Source organism: Geotrypetes seraphini, chromosome 3, assembly GCF_902459505.1.
Source record: "Geotrypetes seraphini chromosome 3, aGeoSer1.1, whole genome shotgun sequence".
Lineage (NCBI taxonomy): Eukaryota > Metazoa > Chordata > Amphibia > Gymnophiona > Dermophiidae > Geotrypetes > Geotrypetes seraphini.
Window position 1 is genome coordinate 285,667,056 of NC_047086.1, and position 24,841 is coordinate 285,691,896.

General features: G+C 47.1%; 1 protein-coding gene across 3 annotated transcripts in view; it reads right to left on the reverse strand.

The window, feature by feature from the left end:
• RRP1B (ribosomal RNA processing 1B) overlaps window positions 1–24,841 on the reverse strand; it is a 130,342-nt gene that overhangs the window by 70,710 nt on the left and 34,791 nt on the right. For all 3 annotated transcript variants that reach the window (XM_033939617.1, XM_033939616.1, XM_033939618.1), the window contains exon 7: window positions 8,896–8,960. In XM_033939617.1, coding sequence (XP_033795508.1) covers window positions 8,896–8,960 — 65 coding nt within the window. The remainder of the gene's footprint in view (window positions 1–8,895; window positions 8,961–24,841) is intronic.

Below are 24,841 nucleotides of genomic sequence, written 5' to 3' on the forward strand. Positions count from 1 at the left end.
TGTTTCTTTTTCTCTGGGGTTGTACTGCATGCAGAGTCTTGCATCTTAGGGTTTGGTTTGTATATATTAGTACTTTTAGTTTTTGGTCCCATATTTGCAAAGGAATGTTCCCGAAACTACGATGGGAACTCCCTACAGCCATTTCCTCATGGCGATCTGCAAGGGGCAGGAGTGTAGGAAGATTGCTCCTGCCCCAAAAGCCCGCTAGACCACCAGGTAAGGCTGGAAAGGCAGCAGGGAGGTAAAAAATATGTTTTTTTATTTTTCCCCCTCCCCAGAAAAAAATCACGATTATGTGAAATCGTGAGTGCAGAAACCGCGAATGGGGAGGGGGAAGTGTATAAACAGAAAATAAACAGGACTCTGAACAGGAGTAATCACTAATAAAAACAGGAATGCTGTTGGAAAATGCAAAAGAACAAATGCAATTGCAAATAGCAAAGGTCCCCACAGTTCGCCAGCTGCTGTTCTTATATCTCCCCAGCCCTAGAAAAATACTAGAACCCGCAGAAAAAACAAAATCTGCACACGCAACACCCACAAGAACAACACGACAAGATACAGGGTGGGGTCCTATGCCGGTCCGGAGAGGCTAAAATAAAGTAAATGAGCAAGTAAGAACTAATTTCTCCTTCTTTAGAAACTCTCCAGACCAGCATAGGTTATTCTTACAAGCGGGACGTACCAAAGCAGTCTCCATCATGGGTGAGACCCCCGAAGGCCTGACACCAGAACACGCTCACTGAACCCGCATCCCAACGCGCCTGAACATCCACACGGTAGTGTCTGACAAAGGAATGCAAGGAAGACCAAACAGCAGCGTTATAAATATCCACTGGAGGCACCAGCGAAGAAGACTCAGCCCAAGAAGCGGCCCGAGTGGAATGAGCTTTGAGAAATTCTGGAAGAGGCTTTTTCTGAAGAAGATAAGTGGAAGCAATAGTCTTCTTGATCCAGCGCGCAATGGGAACCTTGGAAAAGCCATCCCCCTTACGAGGACCTGCTAGAAGGACAAAAAGATGATCTGATTTTCTGATCTCCTGGGTCCTCCACACGTAAGCCCAAAGAACTTGACCAACATCCAATTTGCACAACTGTTTCTGCTCAGAAGAACCCTCCCGACTACCTAGCACCGGGAGGACCACCAACTGAGTGACATGAAAAGGACAAACCTGCTCCCTAGAAAACTCCAGGAAGGAAGACCTACAAGAGAGAGCCTGCAGCTCCTAAACATGTCTAGCAGAAGTAATAGCCACCAAGAAGATCGCCTTAAGAGTAAGGTCCTTCAATGAGCAGGTACCCAAAGGCTCAAATTGGGGGAGGGGATGGATAGAACCAGATTCAAATCCCAAGAGGGAACAGACGGTCACATGGGAGGATTAAGCAACTTGGCCGCCCGCAAGAAGCGAACGACATCAGGAATGGCAGTCAGACACTGACACCGTAATAACCCACAAAAGGCTGATAGGGCCACAAGTTGAACCCGGAGAGAAGACCAAGCCAGACCCCTGTCTAGGTCATCCTGCAAAAACTCTAAGATGTTAGGCAGGGAAGCACAAGAAGAGACCACTCCCCATGCCGTACACTACTCAAATATACACCAAACCCTCACATAAACCCGAGAAGTGGAAAGTCTGCAGAATCCCAAGAGAGTAGAAATCACTTTTTCTGAATACCCCTTCTTACCTAGGCGTTCCCTTTCAAAGGCCTAACCTTAAGACAAAAAGGGAGCTGGATCGAACAGGGGAATGGGGGCCCGAATCAGAAGATCGGGCGAAAGAGGCAGAGGAAGAGAATCAGCCACCAGATGCTGCACCAGGTCCACATACCAAGGACATTGAGACCAATCTGAAGCCACCAGGCCTGGGTGACGAACAATGTGGAATACACCTCTGCCCACTTATGGCCATGGAGGGAACGCATACAACAGCCCCTCCGTTGGCCATGGTTGAACCAGAGCATCTCTGACCGTCTCTGCGATGACTGAAGAAGCGGGGTGTTTTGGCGTTGACACTCATGGCCATCAGGTCCATGAGGGGCTGATCCCAAGACTGCACTATTAACTGAAAGGCCACGTGGCATAGACACCACTCTCCGGGATTTAGCATGTGACGACTTAGTAACATAGTAACATAGTAGATGACGGCAGATAAAGACCCGAATGGTCCATCCAGTCTGCCCAACCTGATTCAATTTAAATTTTTTTTTTCTTCTTCTTAGCTATTTCTGGGCAAGAATCCAAAGCTTTACCTGGTACTGTGCTTGGGTTCCAACTGCCGAAATCTCTGTTAAGACTTACTCCAGCCCATCTATACCCTCCCAGCCATTGAAGCCCTCCCCTGCCCATCCTCCACCAAACGGCCATACACAGACCGTGCAAGTCTGCCCAGTAACTGGCCTAGTTCAATATTTAATATTATTTTCTGATTCTAAATCTTCTGTGTTCATCCCACGCTTCTTTGAACTCAGTCACAGTTTAACTCTCCACCACCTCTCTCGGGAGCGCATTCCAGGCATCCACTACCCTCTCCGTAAAGTAGAATTTCCTAACATTGCCCCTGAATCTACCACCCCTCAACCTCAAATTATGTCCTCTGGTTTTACCATTTTCCTTTCTCTGGAAAAGATTTTGTTCTACATTAATACCCTTCAAGTATTTGAACGTCTGAATCATATCTCCCCTGTCTCTCCTTTCCTCTAGGGTATACATATTCAGGGCTTCCAGTCTCTCCTCATACGTCTTCTGGCGCAAACCTCCTATCATTTTCGTCGCCCTCCTCTGGACCGCCTCAAGTCTTCTTACGTCTTTCGCCAGATACGGTCTCCAAAACTGAACACAATACTCCAAGTGGGGCCTCACCAATGACCTGTACAGTGGCATCAACACCTTCTTCCTTCTACTGACTACGCCTCTCTTTATACAGCCCAGCATCCTTCTGGCAGCAGCCACTGCCTTGTCACTGTTTTTTCACCTTTAGATCTTCGGACACTATAACCCCAAGGTCCCTCTCCCCGTCCGTGCATATCAGCTTCTCTCCTCCCAGCATATACGGTTCCTTCCTATTATTAATCCCCAAATGCATTACTCTGCATTTCTTTGCATTGAATTTTAGTTGCCAGGCATTAGACCATTCCTCTAACTTTTGCAGATCCTTTTTCATATTTTCCACTCCCTCTTCGGTGTCTACTCTGTTACAAATCTTGGTATCATCTGCAAAAAGGCACACTTTTCCTTCTAACCCTTCAGCAATGTCACTCACAAACATATTGAACAGGATTGGCCCCAGCACCGAACCCTGAGGGACTCCACTAGTCACCTTTCCTTCCTTCGAGCGACTTCCATTAACCACCACCCTCTGGCGTCTGTCCGACAGCCAGTTTCTGACCCAGTTCACCACTTTGAGTCCTAACTTCAGCCCTTCAAGTTTGTTCAACAGCCTCCTATGAGGAACTGTATCTAATCTAATCTAATCTAAACCTTAAGTTTATATACCGCATCATCTACATGAGTATGGAGCTCAACACGGTATCAAAGGCTTTGCTGAAATCCAATTAAATTACATCTAGCATATGTCCTCGATCCAGCTCTCTGGTCACCCAATCAAAAAATTCAATCAGGTTCGTTTGGCACGATTTACCTTTTGTAAAGCCATGTTGCCTCGGATCCTGTAACCCATTAGATTCAAGGAAGTACACTATCCTTTCTTTCAGCAACACTTCCATTATTTTTCCAACAACTGAAGTGAGGCTCACCGGCCTGTAGTTTCCTGCTTCATCCCTGTGACCACTTTTATGAATAGGGACCACATCCGCTCTCCTCCAATCCCCAGGAATCACTCTCGTCTCCAGAGATTTGTTGAACAAGTCTTTAATAGGACTCGCCAGAACCTCTCTGAGCTCCCTTAGTATCCTGGGATGGATCCCATCTAGTCCCATCGCTTTGACCACCTTCAGTTTTTCAAGTTGTTCATAAACACCCTCCTCCGTAAACGGCGCAGAATCTACTCCATTTTCTCGTGTAACTTTGCCAGACAATCTCGGTCCTTCTCCAGGATTTTCTTCTGTGAACACAGAACAGAAGTATTTGTTTAACACATTTGCTTTCTCCTCATCACTCTCCACATATTTGTTCCCAGCATCTTTTAGCCTAGCAATTCCATTTTTTATCTTCCTCCTTTCACTAATATATCTGAAAAATTTTTATCTCCCTTTTTTACATTTTTAGCCATTTGTTCTTCCGCCTGTGCCTTCGCCAAATGTATCTCTCTCTTGGCTTCTTTCAGTTTCACCCTGTAGTCCTTTCTGCTCTCCTCTTCTTGGGTTTTTTTTATATTTCATGAACGCCAACTCTTTCGCCTTTATTTTCTCAGCCACTAGGTTGGAGAACCATATCGGCTTCCTTTTTCTCTTGTTTTTATTGATTTTCTTCACATAAAGGTCCGTAGCCATTTTTATCGCTCTTTTCAGCTTAGACCACTGTCTTTCCACTTCTCTTATGTCCTCCCATCCTAACAGCTCTTTCTTCAGGTACTTTCCCATTGCATTAAAGTCTGTACGTTTGAAATCTAGGACTTTAAGTATCGTGCGGCCGCTCTCCACTTTAGCCGTTATATCAAACCAAACCGTTTGATGATCGTTACTTCCCAGGTGAGCACCCACTCGAACATTAGAGATACTAGAGATACTAGAGATATTAGGAAGTCCACCTGAACATTCTCCACTCTGGCTATGTGGGAGGCCGAGATGTCCTGAAGATGAGACTGGCCTGACCATGAGTAGAGCCGCTTCCTGCGCCACCTGAGTGCTCTTGGTGTCCCTCTGAGTGACATAGGCCACCACTGTGGCATTGTGCGACAGAACCCTGACTGACATGCCCATCAAGAAGGAGCGGAAGGCTAACAGTGCCAGACGTACAGCTATGGTCTTCAGAACATTGATCGACCAGAACGCCTCCTCTGTGGACCAGGTGCCCTGAGCTGAGTGACCTAGACACTGAGCTACCCAACCAAGACTGGCATCCATGAGAAGCATCGTCCACTGTGGATGATCCAGACTCGTCCCTTGAACAAGATGGGGGGTTTGGAGCCACCAACGAAGACTGCAGCGCGCCAAGCCCCTCAGAGGAACAGAGAGATCCAGATTGTGCCTCTGAAGCGACCACCTCCAAAGCAGAACATACTGGAGAGGATGCATGTGGGCCCGAGCCCACTTCACGACATCTAGGGAAGCCGCCATCGACCCCAAGACTTGGAGGACATCGGGACTCCATAAGCAGGTGAATCTGAGATTGCAATTTGCTTACCCAGGCCTTTTTGAGGAAGACCTTCCTGAAGGAGGTGTCAAACAGAACCCCAAGGTACTCCAGGCGCTGAGATGGGGCCAACCGACTCTTGGAAAGGTTGACCACCAATCCCAGTTGCTGTAGAAACTCCACCACCCGAGCCGTGACTAGGGTGCTCTACTGAGACGACTTTGCCCGAATCAACCAGTTGCCCAGGTAGGGATGCTCCAGAATGCCCTCTGTGACAACCACCATAACCTTGGTTAACGTCCATGGAGCCGTGGCCAGACCAAAAGGAAGTGCACAGAACTGATACTGCTGACCCAAGATTGCAAAGCGAATGAAACGTTGATGGGATTGGAACAGCAAAGTAGGCCTCCAACAGGTTAGAGAAGTTAACTCATTCCCTGGCTGAACCGCCAGAATCACAGATTGCAGTGTTTCCCTGCGAAAAGACCGTTGACCTCCCTTCAAATCTAAGATGGATGAAAGAACCCTTGTAATTTGGGCATCACGAAGTAAAACGGGTACCTGACAGTGCCACACTCTTGAGGGGGAACCAGAACAACAGCTTAGAGATCTAGCAATCTTTAAAGGATCTAGCAAAAAACCTGCTTCTTCCACGCTGCCTGACAAGCAGAAGCTAGAAAATGATCTGGCAGGGAGTGGACCAACCAAAGAGCAGAAATTGTGCCGAATCACCTCCAGTCGAGCACCCACCGGAACCAGAGGGGGCGCGGGCCCAGTCATTGGGCAGGAAGGACAGCGGGGGAACCGGATGAGGGATTCCCAACCCCCGTCGGGTCCCCTGACAGGACTGTATTCCCTAAAAGAAACGACCCTGGGCAAAATCAGAGTTGGGTACAGAGCAGTCCAACACAGAAATCTCGCAGATGCCCCCAAGCAGTGCCACCTCGAACAGCTTGACAAGCACAGTCTTCAGGCAGGTGGGGCACTTTAGAGTCCTTCAGAGTTTGAACTTGTCCAAAACTTCTGTAAACAACAAGGACCCTTGAAAAAGAAAATTTAGAGAGGTTAGTGTTGGACACTGTATCCGTAGACCAAGTCCGAAGTCAGAAGGTCCAACGCGCAGCCATGGATTTGGCAGACGTCTGCAAGAAATCATAGATGACATCTGAGAGGAAAGAGGCAGCCATCTCAATCTTCGCCACCTCCTGACCATCAGACTCACTGTCAAGGACCTGCTCGGCCTGCCAAAACATGGACCGAACCACGAGTCCCGCAGAAATAGCTGCCTGGACCCCCAAGGCAGACATATCAAAATTCAGTTTAAGAATGGTCTCCAACTTACACTCCTCAGAGTCCCGTAAGACAGAACTGCCCTCATCAGGAACAGTATGCCACGTAGCCATAGCTGAGAACACCGCACCCATCACTGGCGGCTTTTAAGGTAGCCCTATCCCCCACCGGGATGGGATACAAACAGGCCAAGGAGCGCGCAAATCGAAAAGATGCCTCTGGCAAAGTCCACTGCGACAAGATAATATCCAGAAAAAACGGATGTATCAGACAAGAGCGGGAAGCAGAGGAAATCCCCCCAAAGAAGAGGGTCCTCTACACTCAGGGTCTCAGGCGGCATCTCCTCAAAGCGCAACACTGAAGAGATCTGCTGATTCAGATCTGAGAGTTTGTCCCTCTGAAAAAGGTGCACCACGAACGCCTCCTCGCTGGTAGAAAGAAAAAAATCTAAGTCCCTGGTACCAGCGGCTGTCCCCTCGAAAGGATACTGGAGGTCTCCCCAAGGGTCCAGGTCCTCATGCATTAGGTAAAACTCTCCTCTTACAAGTCCACGTCTGAGACCATACGCGGGCGCCTGGACAAGGGAGGAAGTGGGGGATGCGAAAAGAATTAAGGGGTCCAAACAGCAGGGGCTGCAGAGGAACAAACCCTCCCCAAGACCCCCAGGACACAAAGCAGGACCCCCGGCCGTCAAAATATGCTTTACACAAAGCAAAAAGAAAATGAGGGGGAAAAAAAAAATGAGGGGGAAAAAAACCCCGGTGGCCCCATGGGACTCCCTGCCCCAGCAGGGGACCCAACTGAAACCTGTCCCTGTTATGTCAAAACAGGGAGAAGGCACCTGAGGCTAAATAAAAGAATGGAGGGGCTATCTGAGGAAAAACGGCAAAAAAATGCACCAAAAATAACCCCTCCAGGGCCTGTAGCGGCTGAGAATGCTGAATTGTCCCAGCCGCTAAAGCAGGCATCTGCTGAGAGAAAAAACAGCTAATAGGAAATCCTCAGCTGCACCATCGGCGGCTGAAGAATTCCATCCGTGGGCAGCAGGGGAAGACCGGGCTTCCCTGAAAACTGCTACTGGCTCGCGAGGCACTAGCAGCGGGGAGCCCTGGAAGCCGGCACCCGCTGCCGACGAGGCTCCTCCACCGCACTGGCCCGAACAGCTGTTTTCAGGCCAGCCATGAGTGCTTTGCATCTGGACCAAATTGTGCACCTCTTCCCCTGAGAAGTGCTCAATTGGTCCATTCGCGACCTAGCTAGAAGAAAAAAGTGCCGGTTAGTTGAAAAATACAGTAATTTATAGCATATTTAAAGGGAAAACAATTCTTCAGACCAGCACTACCTCAGGATTTTTTTTTCCACTTGGCTCTTTAAACAGTATGCCTTACCACCAGAGGGTAAGGCTTACTGTTGAGGCACCTCTACAAAAATGTTGGGTCTCCAACTGATGACTTTCCTGTTCCTGTCCCGATTGGAGGAGAGTGCTCAATAGAATAAATGTCCTTACTCTCTGATAGCTAATGATTTCATTTGGACTATCTTCTTTGGTTAACTTGCATTTGAATCACATTTTGTATCTATTTGAGGACTTGAGAAGATTTATGTTAGCTAATTATTGCCTATTTTAGTTTTGGTGTGACAAGTTAATTTTCCTTATCATGAATCCTCTTTCTGTACAAGTTCATCTTGATTGTATAAATTGAAAACTTATAAATAAATTTTAAAAAAAAGAAAAATGTTGGGGAGGTGGAGGAAGGGGGGGGAGGGACCCAGCTTGCGACCCACTGGGTTTGACACTTCTGAGGTCGGACGGACCCCCAAACAAGCTCAGTCCACTCAAGCTCAGTCCGGCAACAAAAAGTCCTAAACAAATTCCAACAGCCCTACCAAGGGAGATGGGTACAGCTCACCACACCTGCTGGAGACTGAGAGGTAATTAGGGAGGAGTCACATGATATGTACTATTCCAAAGTTTTGTCTCAGTCTCCACCTGCTGGTCATGATGAGATATAACCCGCTTGTAAGATTAAACTATGCTGGTCTGGAGAGTTGCTAAAGAAATTGGATTCTTCTATACAATCTTAGTAAGAAAATTAGGAAAAGAGGTAAAGCAAGTCTCCCAGAAATATAGTATGTTTCTTCCTTACAGGCAGCAATAATAAAGAAAAGTGATTCAAAGGACATCAGATTTCAGACGTAGAAACAAAAAGGAAATCACCTGGAATCCAGTACCAAATTAGACAGTAGATTTCAGCTTAAGTGGAAACGTCACTGTGTACTTTTGGAATGGCCACTGTTTCGCAGAGCATAAAGGAATTCTGCACTGTAAATTGGAGTTCTAGGAAGACACTTACTCTTTTGTTTTAGCAGCAGTTTTGCAGAATGGATCTATCAATTCCAGATTCTGAGTCGCCATAAGCTGTAATTAGAGAAAAGTGGTTAGACAATGCTGAGTATTATGACATCTATCTGTGTCAGTATTTCTGTGCCTCCTTTCTTCTTTTGCTGAAAACTTGTAGCAGCATTATATTAAAAATGCATTGTTTAAAACATCAGATGTATTTAAAATCACACTTATAATTATGTATTCTCCTAAAGCAGTTAGTCCACAGCAGAAAAAAGTTTGACCAAGATATCAAATCTGGAATACACTTAGAAGCAGTCTCCAAAGGTTCTCTATATATTATTATTATGCTCTATTACAAACTGCCTATGAAGAAATGTTCTACTTCCTATAGGCCATAAAGTGTTTTTCTAATAATCTAGAGGATGTTCCATTCAGGAAGCAGAAAAACAAGCTGAGCAGCCTAAAGGTTAATACTGATGTAGTGAACTAGTTTTGAAACTGATGGTATAATAAGAGTTCACTCCGAGAAAGGGAGCATATCTATGCTCAGTTCTGGGTTTAGTTCTGGCATCCAATGTATAACAGTATCCAAGATAGAACTCAGACAACTGCAACAATCATGATGACAGCTACAGAAGCCTAAGAGAACAAATCTCAAATTACTTTGACGGGATGACCAAACGATTGATCAGGTGAGAGCACTAAATGTGATGTAGTTGATTTTATCAAGGCTTTGACATGGTTCTGCATAAGGGACTTATAAACTGAGCGTCACCATGTAGTGGCATTATGCCTTTCATTCCATAGTATGTATGGAGGCTAGGGATGCTTGTTTTACTGAATGTCATAAGGCATGTCTGTCAATTTGGGTCCCTTACTTGCAGTCTCTGACTTCTAAATCGCTCAGTTTATTTCTGAATACATAGAAGAGGGAAGTTAGAATACTAGTAGATGCCAACTTGGGAGAGTTGGAGGGGGTTAAGTGGGAGAGGAGATGATTGAGCCCACTAGGGACAGAAAATACTTGCATATGTGTGCAGCATTGTTTACATCTGGTAGTGCTATATAGTAGTAGTAGAGATGATTTGATATTTCTTTCTCTTTTTAATTTTTTTTTCCTGAAAAAGGGGGTGAGGGGGAATACAAGTAAAAAACAAATGGTGATCTAATGTTGTTATTTCTGAGCACCCTTGTTAGGGGCCCTGAAGTGACTGAGTCAAGAATTGATTGAGTGCAATCCAACAAAAGTTTGAATTTGTGGCATAGCTAGCACTGAATGAGAGACAGAGAGACATCCCCTTCAGAGCTTCAGTCATGGAGCAGGGCTAGGAATATAGGTGAAAAAAAATGCATATGTAGATGGATATCATGACTGAAGTATGTGCAAGGCCAGAATTTTGGTGTGCGGGATGGGTACCTAAAATAGTAGGAGTGTGTATGGAATGTCTACTGTGGGTGAGATGTCTTTAGTATCGATAGCGGTTTGTTGGGAACACAGTGGTGATGTTGTATAAGAGTGTATATAGGTGATATGTCAATATGAGGTGGCTAGTGCAGTGGATATGGGTGTGTGTATGGAATCAAGGAAAGGGGTGTTGAGTGCACAGGATGAGCCTGATTTATAAAGACTTCCGACATGGGGGCATGGGATGAAGGGAGAAAATTTGAGGTGGCTCTGTAGGGAAGGTTTGGAGGAGGAAGGAGCAGTAGAGAGTTCAGGAAAAATACCCTGCCCCTTCACCACCTTATGGGAAATGAATATTTTTCAAGTCTACAAGCTGGTAATGCACCACTTCCTGGTCCCGGTCTTCAAAATTCTCCCCCACATAGCCAATAAAGCATTTAAGTGCTTCATATTAGGCTGCTGTGGAGTCAAAGTCTTGCAGTATGAACTACAAGATCACAGTTCTTATTGCGAGACTTCGGTCCCATGGCAGCCAGAAATGAAGAGCTTACGTATGTATTTTATACAATAGTAGGTCTTATATACTGTTATTGCATAACCAAACTGGTTCAATGAAGGTTATAAAAGAGCCAAGACAAATAATAAGATTTACAAATAACAGAATTCTCCTAATAATCACTTATTTATAAGATACAGTCATGTGAAAAAATTAGGACACCCTATGAAATATTCAGTTCTCTTAAGAAATGTTCACATATCGATGTCAAATCTTTTTTTTTATTTATCTCTGGAAAAGAAAGTGATGTAATTGCAGGTAAGCAACAAAACTTTTCCTTGATTTACTCATGAAACAAAAGATATCCACAAAAATGTGTATTCTAACTGAGGAATAAATTAGGACACCCCCCCATATATCCTTCCACTTAGGGCCTGTTTTACAAAGCTGTACTAATGGCTGCCGTGCGGTAACGGCCCCGAAGCCCATAGGAGATTTAAAGTGCTTCGGGGCTGTTGCCGCGTGGCAGCCGCTAGCGCTGCTTTGTAAAACAGGCTGTTAAAGTGGCTCAAATCACACACAGGTGTATCACATCAGGTGCACATGATTAGAACATTGTTACTCAGCATATTGAAGGAGGTTTGCACTACTTAAACCACAGACATTTAATTTGGTGTGCTCATGACTGCTGCGTTGAGAGTGAACATCATGGTGAGATCAAAAGAGATGTCTGAGGCCTTCAGAAAGAAAATCGTAGCAGCTTATAAGTCTGGTAAGGGATCTCAAAAGAATTTGACATTAGCCATTCCATGATCCGAAAAATAGTGTATAAGTGGAGGACTTTTCAAGCAACTGCCAACATGCCCAGGTCTGGCCAGCCAAGCAAGTTGATCCCCAGAGCAGACTGCAAGATGCTAAAAGAACATAAGAAGTTGCACCCGCTGAGTCAGACCAGAGGTCCATCTTGCTCAGCGGTCCGCTCCCGCGGCGGCCCATCAGGCCTAGTGCCTGAACAGTGGTCCCTGATTAATTTTGTAACTTACCTCTAATCCCATCCCTATAATCTACCTTTACTCTTATCTGTACCCCTCAATCCCTTTGTCTTCCAAGTACCTATCCAAAGCTTCTTTGAACCCCTGTAGCGTGCTCCTGTTTATCACATCCTCTGGTAGCGCGTTCCATGTATCCACCACCCTCTGTGTGAAAAAGAACTTCCTGGCGTTTGTTCTAAACCTCTCCCCTTTCAATTTCTCCGAGTGCCCCCTTGTACTTATTGATCCTCTTAATTTGAAAAATATGTCCCTGTCTATTTTTTTCTATGCCCTTCATGATCTTGAAGGTTTCTATCATGTCTCCTCTAAGTCTCCGCTTTTCCAGGGAGAAAAGCCTTAGCTTTTTCAGTCTGTCAGTATATGAGAGGTCCTCCATGCCCTTTATTAGCTTAGTTGCTCTTCTCTGGACCCTCTCAAGTACCTCCATGTCCCTCTTGAGGTACGCGACCAGAACTGAACACAGTACTCCAGGTGCGGGCGCACCATAGCACGATACATTGGCAGGATGACTTCCTTTGTCCTGGTCTCAAAAAACCCTAAAATGTCATCATGGGACCTACAGCAGGCTCTTGCTACTGTTGATGTGAAAGTTCATGCCTCTACAATCAGAAAGAGACTGCACAAATTTAACTTGCATGGGAAGTGTGCAAGGAATCATTTGCTCTCTAAGAGAAACATCTTAAGTTTGCCAGAGAGAACGTAGGCAAACACCAAGACTTCTGGAATAGTGTTCTATTTACAGATGAGTCTAAAATTGAATTATTTGGACACCAGAAAAGAGGACATGTTTGGTGTACACCAAATACAGCTTGCCAGAAAAAGAACCTCATGCCAACTGTGAAGCACGAAGGTGGAAGTGTCATGGTTTGGGGATGCTTTGCTGCAGCAGCACCTGGCCAGCTCACCATCATAGAATCTATCATGAATCCTACCATGTATCAGAGAGGGTGCTTGAGGAACATGTGAGACCATCTGTAAGCAAAATCAAAGCTGAAGCGGAACTGGACCATGCAATACGATAATGACCCAAAATATACCAGTAAATCCACCAAGGACTGGCTGAAAACTAAGAAATGGAGAGTCCTGGAGTGGTCGAGTCAAAGCCCTGATCTTAATCCCATTGAGCTGCTTTGGGGTGATTTGAAATGGCCAGTACATGCAAGAAAACCCTCAAACATCTCACAACTGAAAGAATTCTGCATTAAGGAGTGGGCCAAACTTTCCTCAGACCAATGTCAGAGTCTGATAGATAGCTACAAGAAGCGTCTCACTGCAGTTATTTCAGCCAAAGGGGGTAACACTAACTATTAGGGTGTAGGGTGTCCTAATTTATTCCTCAGTTAGAATATACATTTTTGTGGATATTTTTTGTTTCATGAGTAAATCAAGGAAAATTTTTGTTTACCTGCAATTACATCACTTTTCTGCAATTACACCACTTTCTTTTCCAGAGATAAATAAAAAAAAAAGTTTTGACATCGATATGTGAACATTTCTTAAAAAAAGAAATGAACATTTCATGGGGTATCCTAATTTTTTCACGACTGTATATATGATTTTAAAAAAGTTTTTTAAACTTGTTTTGAAATATCAAATAATTTGTTCCTATTTAACTTCTATCAGAAGTGAAGTCTAGCTAAAAGCAGCCAGGCTGCAAGGAAGAAAGCATGAAAACTGAAACTGGAGAGCAGCATGGCAGTACTGTGGAGAGCTAAGTGTGGTACATGTTGTGCTCACCTCCCAGTTCAACCACTGCCTCAGACTTTTTTTCCCCAGAATTAAATGTCAATCCAGCACCAGGCAACTTTTTTTTGCCAGGCTCAGTCAAACTATATTCCCTGAAAATAAGTCCTAGCATGATTTTCGAGGTAGGTCTTAATATAAGCCCTACCCCCCAAAATAAGCCCTAGTTGCCGGCAGCAGCACTTCCCCGCCCCTTCCATCTCTCCCCCGCCAACGGAATACCTTGTAACAAACGACAATGTTGGCAGCAATCTAGACAGGCTGCTTCGGGCCTTCTCTCACCGGGGTTTCCGTGTGTGCCGCATTGTTGATGATATCATCAGTGATGCAGCAGAGGAACGCCCGGGCAGGAGAAGGCCATGAAGCAGCCTGTCTAGATTGCTGCCGATGTTGCCGTTTGTTACAAGGTATTTCAGTCTCGCGTTTGGCAGGGGAGAGATGGAAGGGTCAGCAGGGAGGGGGAGGGGGTGTACAGCAGGGGGATGGGAGGGAAGGATAGAAGCTGCAAGGGTTCTGCTGCACAAGGGATGGAGTGATGGATAAACAGATACTGCACAAGGAGATGGGTGAGAGGGGAAAAAAGATGCTGCACTGTGACACGATTGTGAAACGGATGGTATGAAAGATTAATATTGAGTGACACTGCCTAGGATCCATGATAGCTGTTACAAGGAAACACAAGTATTATGAGAACGAGCAAGGACTTTTCAGCACCTATTGAGCAGGTCCTCAGGCAGGCTAACACATAACATTCCACAAGCATTCAGTTAACTCAATCCACAAGGAAAGGGATGGGAAATTAGCTCATGAGGCAAACACATACTAATTAGTAAACATCCTCCCGACATTGGGATGGGAAATTAGTTCACGAGGCAGGCTAGGAGTATATTGATTGGTAAACATCCTCCCGGCATTCACTTAACTCAATCCACAAGGATAGGGGGATAAATACTGTTTCCCCTAGAAAGAAAAGCAGAGGGGACATTTCCACTACTGACAGAGAGGGACATTTAAGCTGTGTGATGACATTTTGTGAGTAAGCCTCCTGATCGTGGACAAGAGTGATGATATAATAACCGGTAACGTATTAATTCAAACTCTGTACTTAATCAATGATTATGACTAGAAATATTGTATATATGTAATAAAATGGCTAGAAATATTGTATATAGGTAATAAAACTTAATATGTATACTATTTTGATTTCCTGGCATTCTGTCCAGTGCGGATAGTGACTGAAGGTATTTGGTAAGCCTTTTTAAATAGTAATACATTAATTGGCGTAGTCGGCAGGATTTCTCTAAAGAAAACCTGAGCGCTCTTGTGATACAGGAATGTTCAGGAAGAGAGAGAAATCCTCAAAAGAACCTATAGAGGTGCCCAGCTGGACCGAGGCACCGTATAATTTAATAGCACAAGAACTAGCCAATAATCATGGATTAGCAGAGTCATGGGAAAAGGTTCTGGAAAGTGCAGAACCAATTGATCTTGTACAAGTTTGGAGAAATGCCCCGATGAATCGGGTGATGTAGTTTGAAAAAAAAAAAAAAAAAATTGCCCCGATGGGTCGGGTGATGTAGTTTGGAAGGGTGCCCCGATAAATCGGGTGATGTGGTTGCTCTGGGTTCTGGGAAGTGCAGAACCAATTGTTCTTGTACAAGTTTAGAAAAAAAAAAAAAAAAAAAAAGTTGCCCCCCGATAAATTAGGTGATGTGGTTGCTCTGGGTTCTGGGAAGTGCAGAACCAATTGATCTTGTACAAGTTTAGAAAAATGCCCCGATAAATTGGGTGAGGTAGTTGCCCCGATAAATTAGGTGATGTGGTTGCTCTGGGTTCTGGGAAGTGCAGAATCAATTGTTCTTGTACAAGCTTTATGAAAATGCCCCGATGAATCGGGTGATGTGGTTTGGAAATATGCCCCGATGAATAGGGTGATGTAGTTTAGAAAGATGCCCCGATTTATCGGGTGATGTAGTTGGCTCGAAGGAGCTGGGTATTAGCAGTTCATATTGCTGCCACAAAATATAAGAGGGGGCGCGGTCGAGTAAATAGGATGTTGAAGTAAAAGTTCCTTTGTTTAAAAGAGCAAACTGCAAAAGGAGGGATTTTCACCCCCACCTTTTTCCTCCTTCGGCGGGCTTTTTGAATTCTCCTTTGTTCACCAGGCAGAGGGGAGGGGGAAGTGGGAGGAAGCAGGAAAGAAAGAGAAAAAAAAAAAAAAGGAGAGAGACAGCATGGGGTCTGTCTGCAATTCTACGAATGTTGCAAAAACAGGGATCGATATTTAAAATATGCTTAAATATTATCAAATTATGGATTTAAATGTAGGAATTTGTAATGAAATTAATAATGTAAGCAAGGAACCAAAGGGTTTATGGATAAAACTTTACCAGCCTTATGTTATTTAGAGTTCCGATCAGCCAATATAAGGTACTTGAAGTTAATTGAAAGTTGTTTTGCTGTTCAGGAAACAAAGAAAGTTTAAGTATGTTGATTTAAGTTTGAAAGAGTTTCTGCAGGGTAGATCTATGCTGTTAAGAACAATGGAGGTAATTAAGGAACTGTTTGCCTGATGTAGCCTGAATTTTTTTTTTTTTCTTCAGCACTGTTAGCAGGCTAGCCGCGGACTTTTCAGCAGTTCGATTGATACACAGACAAATTGTCTGAAATAAGGTTTCCGGTTTGTTTGGGGAACGTACCGAAACAAAATAAAAACCTGTGGACTCAATTTTGGAGATGCAGGATAAGGGAAAGAAGTCAGACTCTAAATTCAGCTTGAGGTACAGATAGAGCAAGATAGTAAATTACATGAGTTTGACATATTGACATACAAACTAAGAAAGGGCAGTTGGATTTATTAATTAAATAAATCCAACAAAAATACAAGGACCGGCAACGTCGGTAAAATTTTTAGGAATTCAGTGGAATAGAGGATATTAGGGAAATCACAGAGAAAGCAAAACGAAAAATATTAGATTTTCCCACTCCAAAGAATATAACTAGTAAAAAATATGAGTTTATGTGGGGAGAAGAACAGCAGGTTGCTTTTGAAAATGCTAAACAAGCCATACAGACCACTGTAGATTTGTGGCCCATGAGAGAGGGGGAAGTGGAATTACATGTATATATTCCCTTCGAAAAACAACTTTTAGCATGTTATTGGGCGTTGGCTGAGACCGAACAGATTACCTTAGGTCATACAGTACTATTGCGACCACAAATTCCAATTATGCAATGGATAATGTCTGATCCCAAGTCAAATAGAGTAGGATATGCTCAGGAACAAAGTATTATTACATTTCTCAAAAAGCTAAAATAGGTGAGCATGGGGTAGCTGCTTTGCACGAAAAAAAAAAAAAAGCTAATATTCCTAACGAAGAGCTGGAAATCATAAAGCCAGTATATGCTCATGAATCCCCAGTGAAATGGGGAGTGGAATATCTTTTTATCCCAGGACAAGCAGGCATGATATTCTCACATGTGGGTGACGTCATCTACGGAGCCCCGGCGCGGACAGCTTTTCAAGCAAACTTGATTGAAGTTTCAAGTTTGCACACTGCACCACGCATGTGCGTGCCTTCTCGCCCACTAGAGGGCGCATCCCACCTCGTGGTCCCCAGTTCAAATTTTTCCGCGGAGCAAGAAAGCCCTGTGGATCTGAGCTCCAGTGTTTTTGCCTTCTAGCTGCCGCGTTTAGTTTGTTTTTCCCTTCGAATTAGTTCGCGGTACTCTTTTCCTTTCGTTTCTTTTCAAAAAAAAAAAAAAAAAAAAAAAAAGTCTTTCGTTTTTCGTCGGGTTCCGGGGGCTCCCGGAAGCCGTGGCCGCGGGACGTCGGTACGTTCCCGGCCTTCTTCTTTTTCTTCGTGGATGTTCCGTCCTGTTACGGGATTCAAAAAGTGCAGCCGGTGTGAGAGGTTGCTTTCCATCACTGACCCTCACCGGTGGTGCATTGTCTGTCTTGGGCCCGAACATCCGACAGACTCGTGTGATCGCTGTGCTACCTTCCAAAACAGGGCCCTCCGTCGCCGTAAGGCAAGAATGGCCGAATTGTTCGCCGTCGACGCGCCGCCTAAGGCCTCGACGTCGGCCTCGGCTTCGGCCCCGGCCTTGACCTCGGCCTCGGCGTCCTCGGGGGCCTCGGCCTCGCCTCGGCCCTCTTCCTCGAAGGCGTCGTCAGTGAAGCAAGCTTCGGGTAAGTCCTCTGTTCCATCCCCTTCAGCAAAGAAGCCATCCTCGAGTCAGGCCAAGGCGGGTGGGTCGATCCCGGCCCCGCATCGGACCTCGACTCCGCACACCCCGAGGGAATACTCGAGACCGAGGTCGCCCTCCAGGGAGTGTGCCCCGGACTCGGAACTCCCCACCTTCGTGGGGATTCCGGCCTTCCAGGATCTCCTCCGAGCTCTGATCTCATCGGAGCTGTCGGGAGCCCTGGAAGTGTTGCAGCGTGCTGCGGTTCCGGCGGCCTCGACCTCGGCCTGGACGCCTTCGGTCTCGGAGGCCCCGGCCTCGGCTCCCTCGGGAGCCCCGGCCTCGGCGACCTCGGTCTCGGGTACTGGGACCCCGTTCACCTCGGTCTCGGCCCCGCCCCGGACCTCGACCTCGGGGGAACCCCCTGAGCGGAGTGTAAGGCCCAAAGAAAAGTTGCGCAGAGTGCGCCGTCTTTCCTCCTCTTCCTCCGGGTCTTCCAGACACGCCTCGCCCTCGACGCGACCTCGGACGGGGCGTCGATCGAGGAAGTCTAAGCGGCCCCGAGGCTCGCCTCGGCGCGACCGTTCCTTGTCGTTCGGAGGCGAGGCGTTGCAGGTGTCGGAGTTGCGCCTCGACAACCCGAGGCTCCTCCGCTCACCCCATGGGAAGTCTTCCCGGGCCGCCTCGCCGAGGAAACGGGAGAGTGTCCCACGAACCCCGGGGTCCTCACCCAAGGGTTCTGCGAGGAGGACAACTTCCCCTTCCCCCTCGAGGGCCCTCGAGAGGGGATCCTGGGATTCGGGATCGGTTAGGGATCCTCATTATTCCCATGAGGCCTCCCCCCTCTCCTCGGTGGGGCGGTCGAGAACCCCCTCTCCCCAGGCTAGGCCGTCCTCATTTTCATCCTTCGTTCAGGACATGGCCCAAGCCCTGGGGATTGACCTGATGGTAGGCTCTCGGTATTCCAAAGAATTTTTGGAGGAACAGGACCTCCCCATTCTTCCTAGGGAGGTGCCTAGACTCCCTCTCAACAGTGTCCTTCTGCAAACCTGGCTGAAGAACTTGTCAAACCCTCTTACAGTCACGTCTGTGCCTTCAAAAATGGAATCGAAGTATAGGACGATTCCCCCTAAAGGGTTCGATAAGGCGCAGCTCTCACACCAGTCTCTTCTGGTGGAGTCTGCTCTTAAAAAATCACAGCCCTCACGGGTTTCTGCGGCGGTTCCACCAGGCAGGGAGGGGCGGACCCTGGACAAGTTTGGCCGCCGCCTCTATTCAAATTCCCTGATGGCCACCAGGGTTCTAAACTACGCCTTCACCTTTTCCTCCTTTTTGCGTGGTATGGTGAAGGACCTTCCTCAATATCGAAACTCGTTACCGGACTCCCAAAGAGCAGGATTCGACAAGTTTATGTCCAACCTGTCTCAATTGCGGTTGTACCTATTCCATGCAGTGTACGACGCCTTTGAGCTGGTTTCGAGGGTGTCGGCCCTCGCGGTGGCCATGCGCCGCTTGGCCTGGCTTCGCACCCTCGACATTGACCCAAACCTGCAGGAACGCCTGGCAGACTTGCCTTGTGTGGGGTCCGAGTTATTCGACGAGTCATTGGATGCGGCGACCAAGCGCTTGTCGGAACAGGAGCGCTCTCTAGCATCCCTGGTCCGCCCCAAACCTAGGCCCCCGCCGCAGAAACCCTTTCGGCCTCCGCCGCGCCGATACCCTCAGAAGTCGACCCCGGCTTTCTCGAGACCGCCTCCGAGACGTCCGTCTCAGCGAGGCAGAGGGGGACAACCCCAAGCCCCGGCGCAGGGCCCTTCTAAGCCAGCGCCTTCCTTTTGACGGGATGAGCGGACGGGGCGGGTTCCCCTCCGCACTTTCTCAGGAACCCCTTCCTATCGGGGGCCGTCTTCGGTTCTTCCGGGAGGCATGGACTGGGATTACCTCAGACGCTTGGGTGCTCCGGATCGTCTCCGAGGGCTACTCGCTCAACTTTGTGTCCTCGCCGCCGGACAGTCCCCCAAGTTTAGTCCCCTGCAACCGTTCGCAGCTACCGACCCTTATAACCGAAGCCAAAGCCCTCTTGAAGCTTCGGGCGGTCGAGCCGGTCCCCAAGGACCAGTGGGGTACGGGGTTTTACTCCCGCTACTTTTTGGTCCCAAAAAAGACCGGGGACCTGCGCCCCATACTGGACCTCAGGAAGCTCAACAAGTTCCTGGCCCGGGAGAAGTTTCGAATGCTATCTCTCCCGGTTTTGTACCCCCTCTTGGGGGAAGGGGACTGGATGTGCTCCCTCGACCTGAAGGAAGCATACACCCATGTTCCGGTGCACCCCGCCTGTCGAAGATTCTTACGATTCCAGGTGGGGGACCTCCACCTCCAGTACAGGGTACTGCCCTTCGGCCTGGCCGCGTCCCCACGAGTTTTCACGAAGTGCATGGTGGTGGTGGCAGCAGCCCTCAGGTCACGTGGACTCCATGTGTTCCCTTACCTGGACGATTGGCTCATCAAAGCCCCGACCAGGGAGGGGGTTATCTCAGCGACCCGACAGTCTATTGCCTTCCTGCAAACTCTCGGGTTCGAGATAAACTTTCCAAAGTCTCAGTTGAGACCGTCGCAGTCTCTTCAATTCATAGGTGCGGTGCTGGACACGGTGCGCCTACGCTCCTACCTGCCGACCCAGCGGGTGGAAACCTTGGTACGGATGAGCCGCCAGGTCTCCCAACTATCGAGGGTGTCGGCCAAGCGCATGATGATGCTGCTGGGCCATATGGCCTCGACGGTACATGTCACGCCGTTTGCGAGGCTACACCTGAGGATCCCTCAGTGGACCCTCGCGTCCCAGTGGCGCCAGGAGTGCGACCCGGTGTCTCGCCTCATTTCGGTAACTCCGCCCTTGCGGAAATCGCTGCGTTGGTGGACAGACTCTTCAAATCTGTCCAGGGGGCTATTGTTTCGCACTCCGCCTTTTCGCAAGGTCCTGACCACGGACTCCTCGGAGTACGCGTGGGGAGCCCATCTCGACGGTCTTCGCACGCAGGGCCTGTGGTCGTCAGAAGACCGTCAGTGTCATATCAACGTGCTAGAACTGCGAGCCATCTTCCTAGCACTTCGAGCCTTCGTTCACATATTGCAGGACCAGGTGGTCCTCGTCCGCACGGACAATCAGGTGGCAATGTATTATGTGAACAAGCAGGGAGGAACAGGGTCATGGCCCCTCTGCTCCGAAGCTCTTCGCCTCTGGGAGTGGGCGGCCTCCCGGAACATCTTCCTCCGGGCAGTCTACATCCAAGGAGAACGGAATTGCCTGGCGGACAAACTGAGTCGACTTCTGCAACCGCACGAGTGGACTCTACACTCAGCAGTTCTACGCGAGGTCTTCGCTCGCTGGGGAACGCCACAGGTGGATCTGTTTGCCTCTCCGGAGACACACAAACTACCACTATATTGTTCTCGGAGGTACTCGCAGGACCGTCTGGAAGCGGATGCCTTCCTACTCGACTGGGAAGGGAGGTTCCTGTATGCATTCCCTCCGTTCCCTCTGATCATGCGAACGTTGGTACACCTAAAATCGTCCACGGCCACGATGATTCTCATAGCACCTCGGTGGCCGCGTCAGCACTGGTTCTCCCTGCTGCTCCAGCTCAGTGCCAGAGAGCCTCTTCCCCTGCCTGTCTCTCCTTCTCTGCTGTCTCAGAGTCAAGGATCCATGTTACATCCCAATCTGCAGTCATTGCACCTGACAGCCTGGTTTCTTGTTCCCTGACTCCTCCGGACCTGTCTCAATCGGTGAAGGAGGTGTTGGAAGCCTCCCGCAAGATCTCGACGAGGCTTTGCTATGCGCAGAAATGGACCAGGTTTTCCACCTGGTGCTCGTCTTTTCACCTGGATCCGGTATCAGTCCCGGTATCCTCGGTTTTGGAATATTTGTTTCATTTGTCGCGCTCCGGCTTGAAAACCACTTCGGTGCGGGTTCATCTCAGTGCGATTTCTGCTTTCCACCAACCTCTGGAGGGACGCCCTCTGTCACTCCATCCCTTGGTGACACGCTTCATGAAAGGGTTACTCAGGGTTTGTCCCCCTCTTAAGCCTCCGTCTGTCGTGTGGAATTTGAATGTAGTTCTGGCTCAACTGATGAAACCCCCGTTTGAGCCACTCAACAAGTCCCTCTTGAAATTTCTGACTTGGAAGGCGGTATTTCTAATTGCCCTCACCTCCGCCAGGCGGATCGGCGAGTTGCAAGCCTTGGTTGCGGACCCCCCTTTCACGGTCTTTCATCACGACAAGGTGGTTCTCCGCACCCATCCTAAGTTTTTACCTAAAGTTGTTTCTAACTTCCACCTCAATCAGTCCATTGTCCTTCCTGTGTTCTTCCCGAAGCCCCACTCCCATCCTGGCGAGACGGCGCTTCACACGCTTGACTGTAAGAGGGCGTTGGCATTTTATCTTCAACGCACCAGGCCTCATCGGAAGGTTCCTCAATTGTTTTTGTCCTTCGATCCCAATCGATTAGGGCATCCAGTTTCCAAGCGCACTCTGTCTAACTGGTTGGCCGCTTGTATTTCCTTTTGCTACGCTCAGGCTGGCCTTCCGCCCCCGGGTCGAGTCACGGGGCACAAGGTCCGAGCGATGGCAGCTTCGATAGCTTTCCTCCGATCCACTCCAATGGAGGACATATGTAAGGCTGCCACTTGGTCTTCGGTTCATACATTCACCTCTCATTACTGTCTGGACACTTTATCCAGGAGTGACGGCCGGTTTGGCCAGTCAGTTTTGCAAAATCTGTTTTCCTAAATTGCCATCCTCCCACCTGCCCTTTTTTGGTTAGCTTGGAGGTCACCCACATGTGAGAATATCATGCCTGCTTGTCCTGGGATAAAGCACAGTTACTTACCGTAACAGGTGTTATCCAGGGACAGCAGGCATATATTCTCACAACCCGCCCGCCTCCCCGGGGATGGCTTCCTTGCTAGTTATGGAACTGAGGACCACGAGGTGGGATGCGCCCTCTAGTGGGCGAGAAGGCACGCACATGCGTGGTGCAGTGTGCAAACTTGAAACTTCAATCAAGTTTGCTTGAAAAGCTGTCCGCGCCGGGGCTCCGTAGATGACGTCACCCACATGTGAGAATATATGCCTGCTGTCCCTGGATAACACCTGTTACGGTAAGTAACTGTGCTTTACTGACTCCTGGTCGGTCGCTAATGGTCTTGCTACATGGTTAATGGGGTGGAAGTCCCATAATTGGCTAATTCATGGTAAGGAACTGTGGGGTAAAGAATTATGGCAAGACATAGAAGAAATTGTACAGGAAACAACTGTCAGTATTCCATGTAGATGCACATATGCCTGTTGATTCAATGGAACGATTGTTTAATTCCCAAGCAGATGCTGCAGCTGCCATTTCTGTAACAACTACTAATGAAATTCCTAAGGTGGAAGAATGGTTGGAAGGTACAGCCATTTGGGCACATCAGAAAAGTGGACATCTTGGAGAAAAAGCTACTTACAGGTGGGCTCAGGAACGAGGGATTCCTTTGACGATAGATATGATCAAACATGTGATCGGAAAATGTCCGGTGTGTCAACATATCAAGAACGGGAAGTACCACATAAGGTAATGGGGCACGGGGCGATTTGCCAGCCCAGATTTGGCAAATGGGTTTCATAGGACCGTTACCCGAAAGTCATAAATGTAAATATATGTGTACTGCTGTAGATTATTATTAGCATTCCCTTGTGCTTCTGCATCACAATGGAGCACTCTAAGGACTTTAGACATGATTATTCAGTATTATGGTATGCCCTTACAAATACAAACTGATAATGGATCACATTTTATGGGAGGGCAGATAAAAGAATATGCTAAGGAAAATAATATTGAATGGGTATATCACATGCCCTATTATCCCCAGGCAGCGGGATTAATTGAAGATGAATGGACTTTTGAAAGAGGCCCTTAAAAAACTAACTACAGATGACAAATATGGGCAGTGGAGGGATAATGTAACCCCCAATTTGACGATTGGGAAACTGTCCATAGCCAAAATCTGGATTAGCAATCCTAAAGGACCTCCGGAACCAGCGGAGGTGATTGCAATCGGGAAAGATAAGGCTCTCCTTGTGATGAAACCGGGAGTGGAAAAATGGGAATATGTCCCTCAGGAGAAATGTTATTTGAGAGAGTAATAATGTTTTCTAAAACTTGCAGATATACGTGTGCCTTGGAATCCTTGGAATATGGTATGGGGTAAGAGGCGCTGCCCCCGGGCGACGTATTACAATTAAAGAAGGGGTCGTTACGTCATGGAGATGGAAGCATTCTTCAATGAATCGGAAGCAAGATAACTTCACTTGCAGCGCTAACTCCAGATGTATCATTGCAAATGTGACAACAAGAGACAGATTAAAAGCAATGAACACACTAGAAATGAGCAGATATGGAGGACCGTGTTTAATACAATGTAATGATACTCATGTGTAAATATGTAGTGTTACCCCTCATACTAGGGGAACCTCAGAAGCAATTTTTCTGGGCACCTAAATTTAATTTTAACATTTTGTGACTCCACATTGCAAGGGCGAATTTGTAAATTACAATCAATAATATATGATGTGTGTGGACTATATTATTGAAATAGCACCACGCGTAATATGTGTGGTGACTAATGAGCCAATAATTACCAAAAATGATAGTACCCTTTGCAGGATGCTTACACAATATGTCAACACTTCTTTGGCAGAATCAAACTTATGTTTGAACACCTGATATAGGATTTAGAACAAATGTATTCTGGGAGAACAACTTTTCCGTTCCAAATTGGGATTTAAAGTTGGGAAAGTTAAAAGCTATAATACTAGGATAAATCAGTCCATAAGGAATTTGAACAAAAGCATCACTAGATTAGTAATTATACTAACCATAATAATACTTGTTCTGTCCTTGTGGAATTGTTATGTGGTTTATGGACTATGCTGTAAACCAACACGACCCACGATGGTATCCTATGGCAGTATCACTCAATAAGGACCGAATGTGACACGATTGTGAAACGGATGGTATGAAAGATTA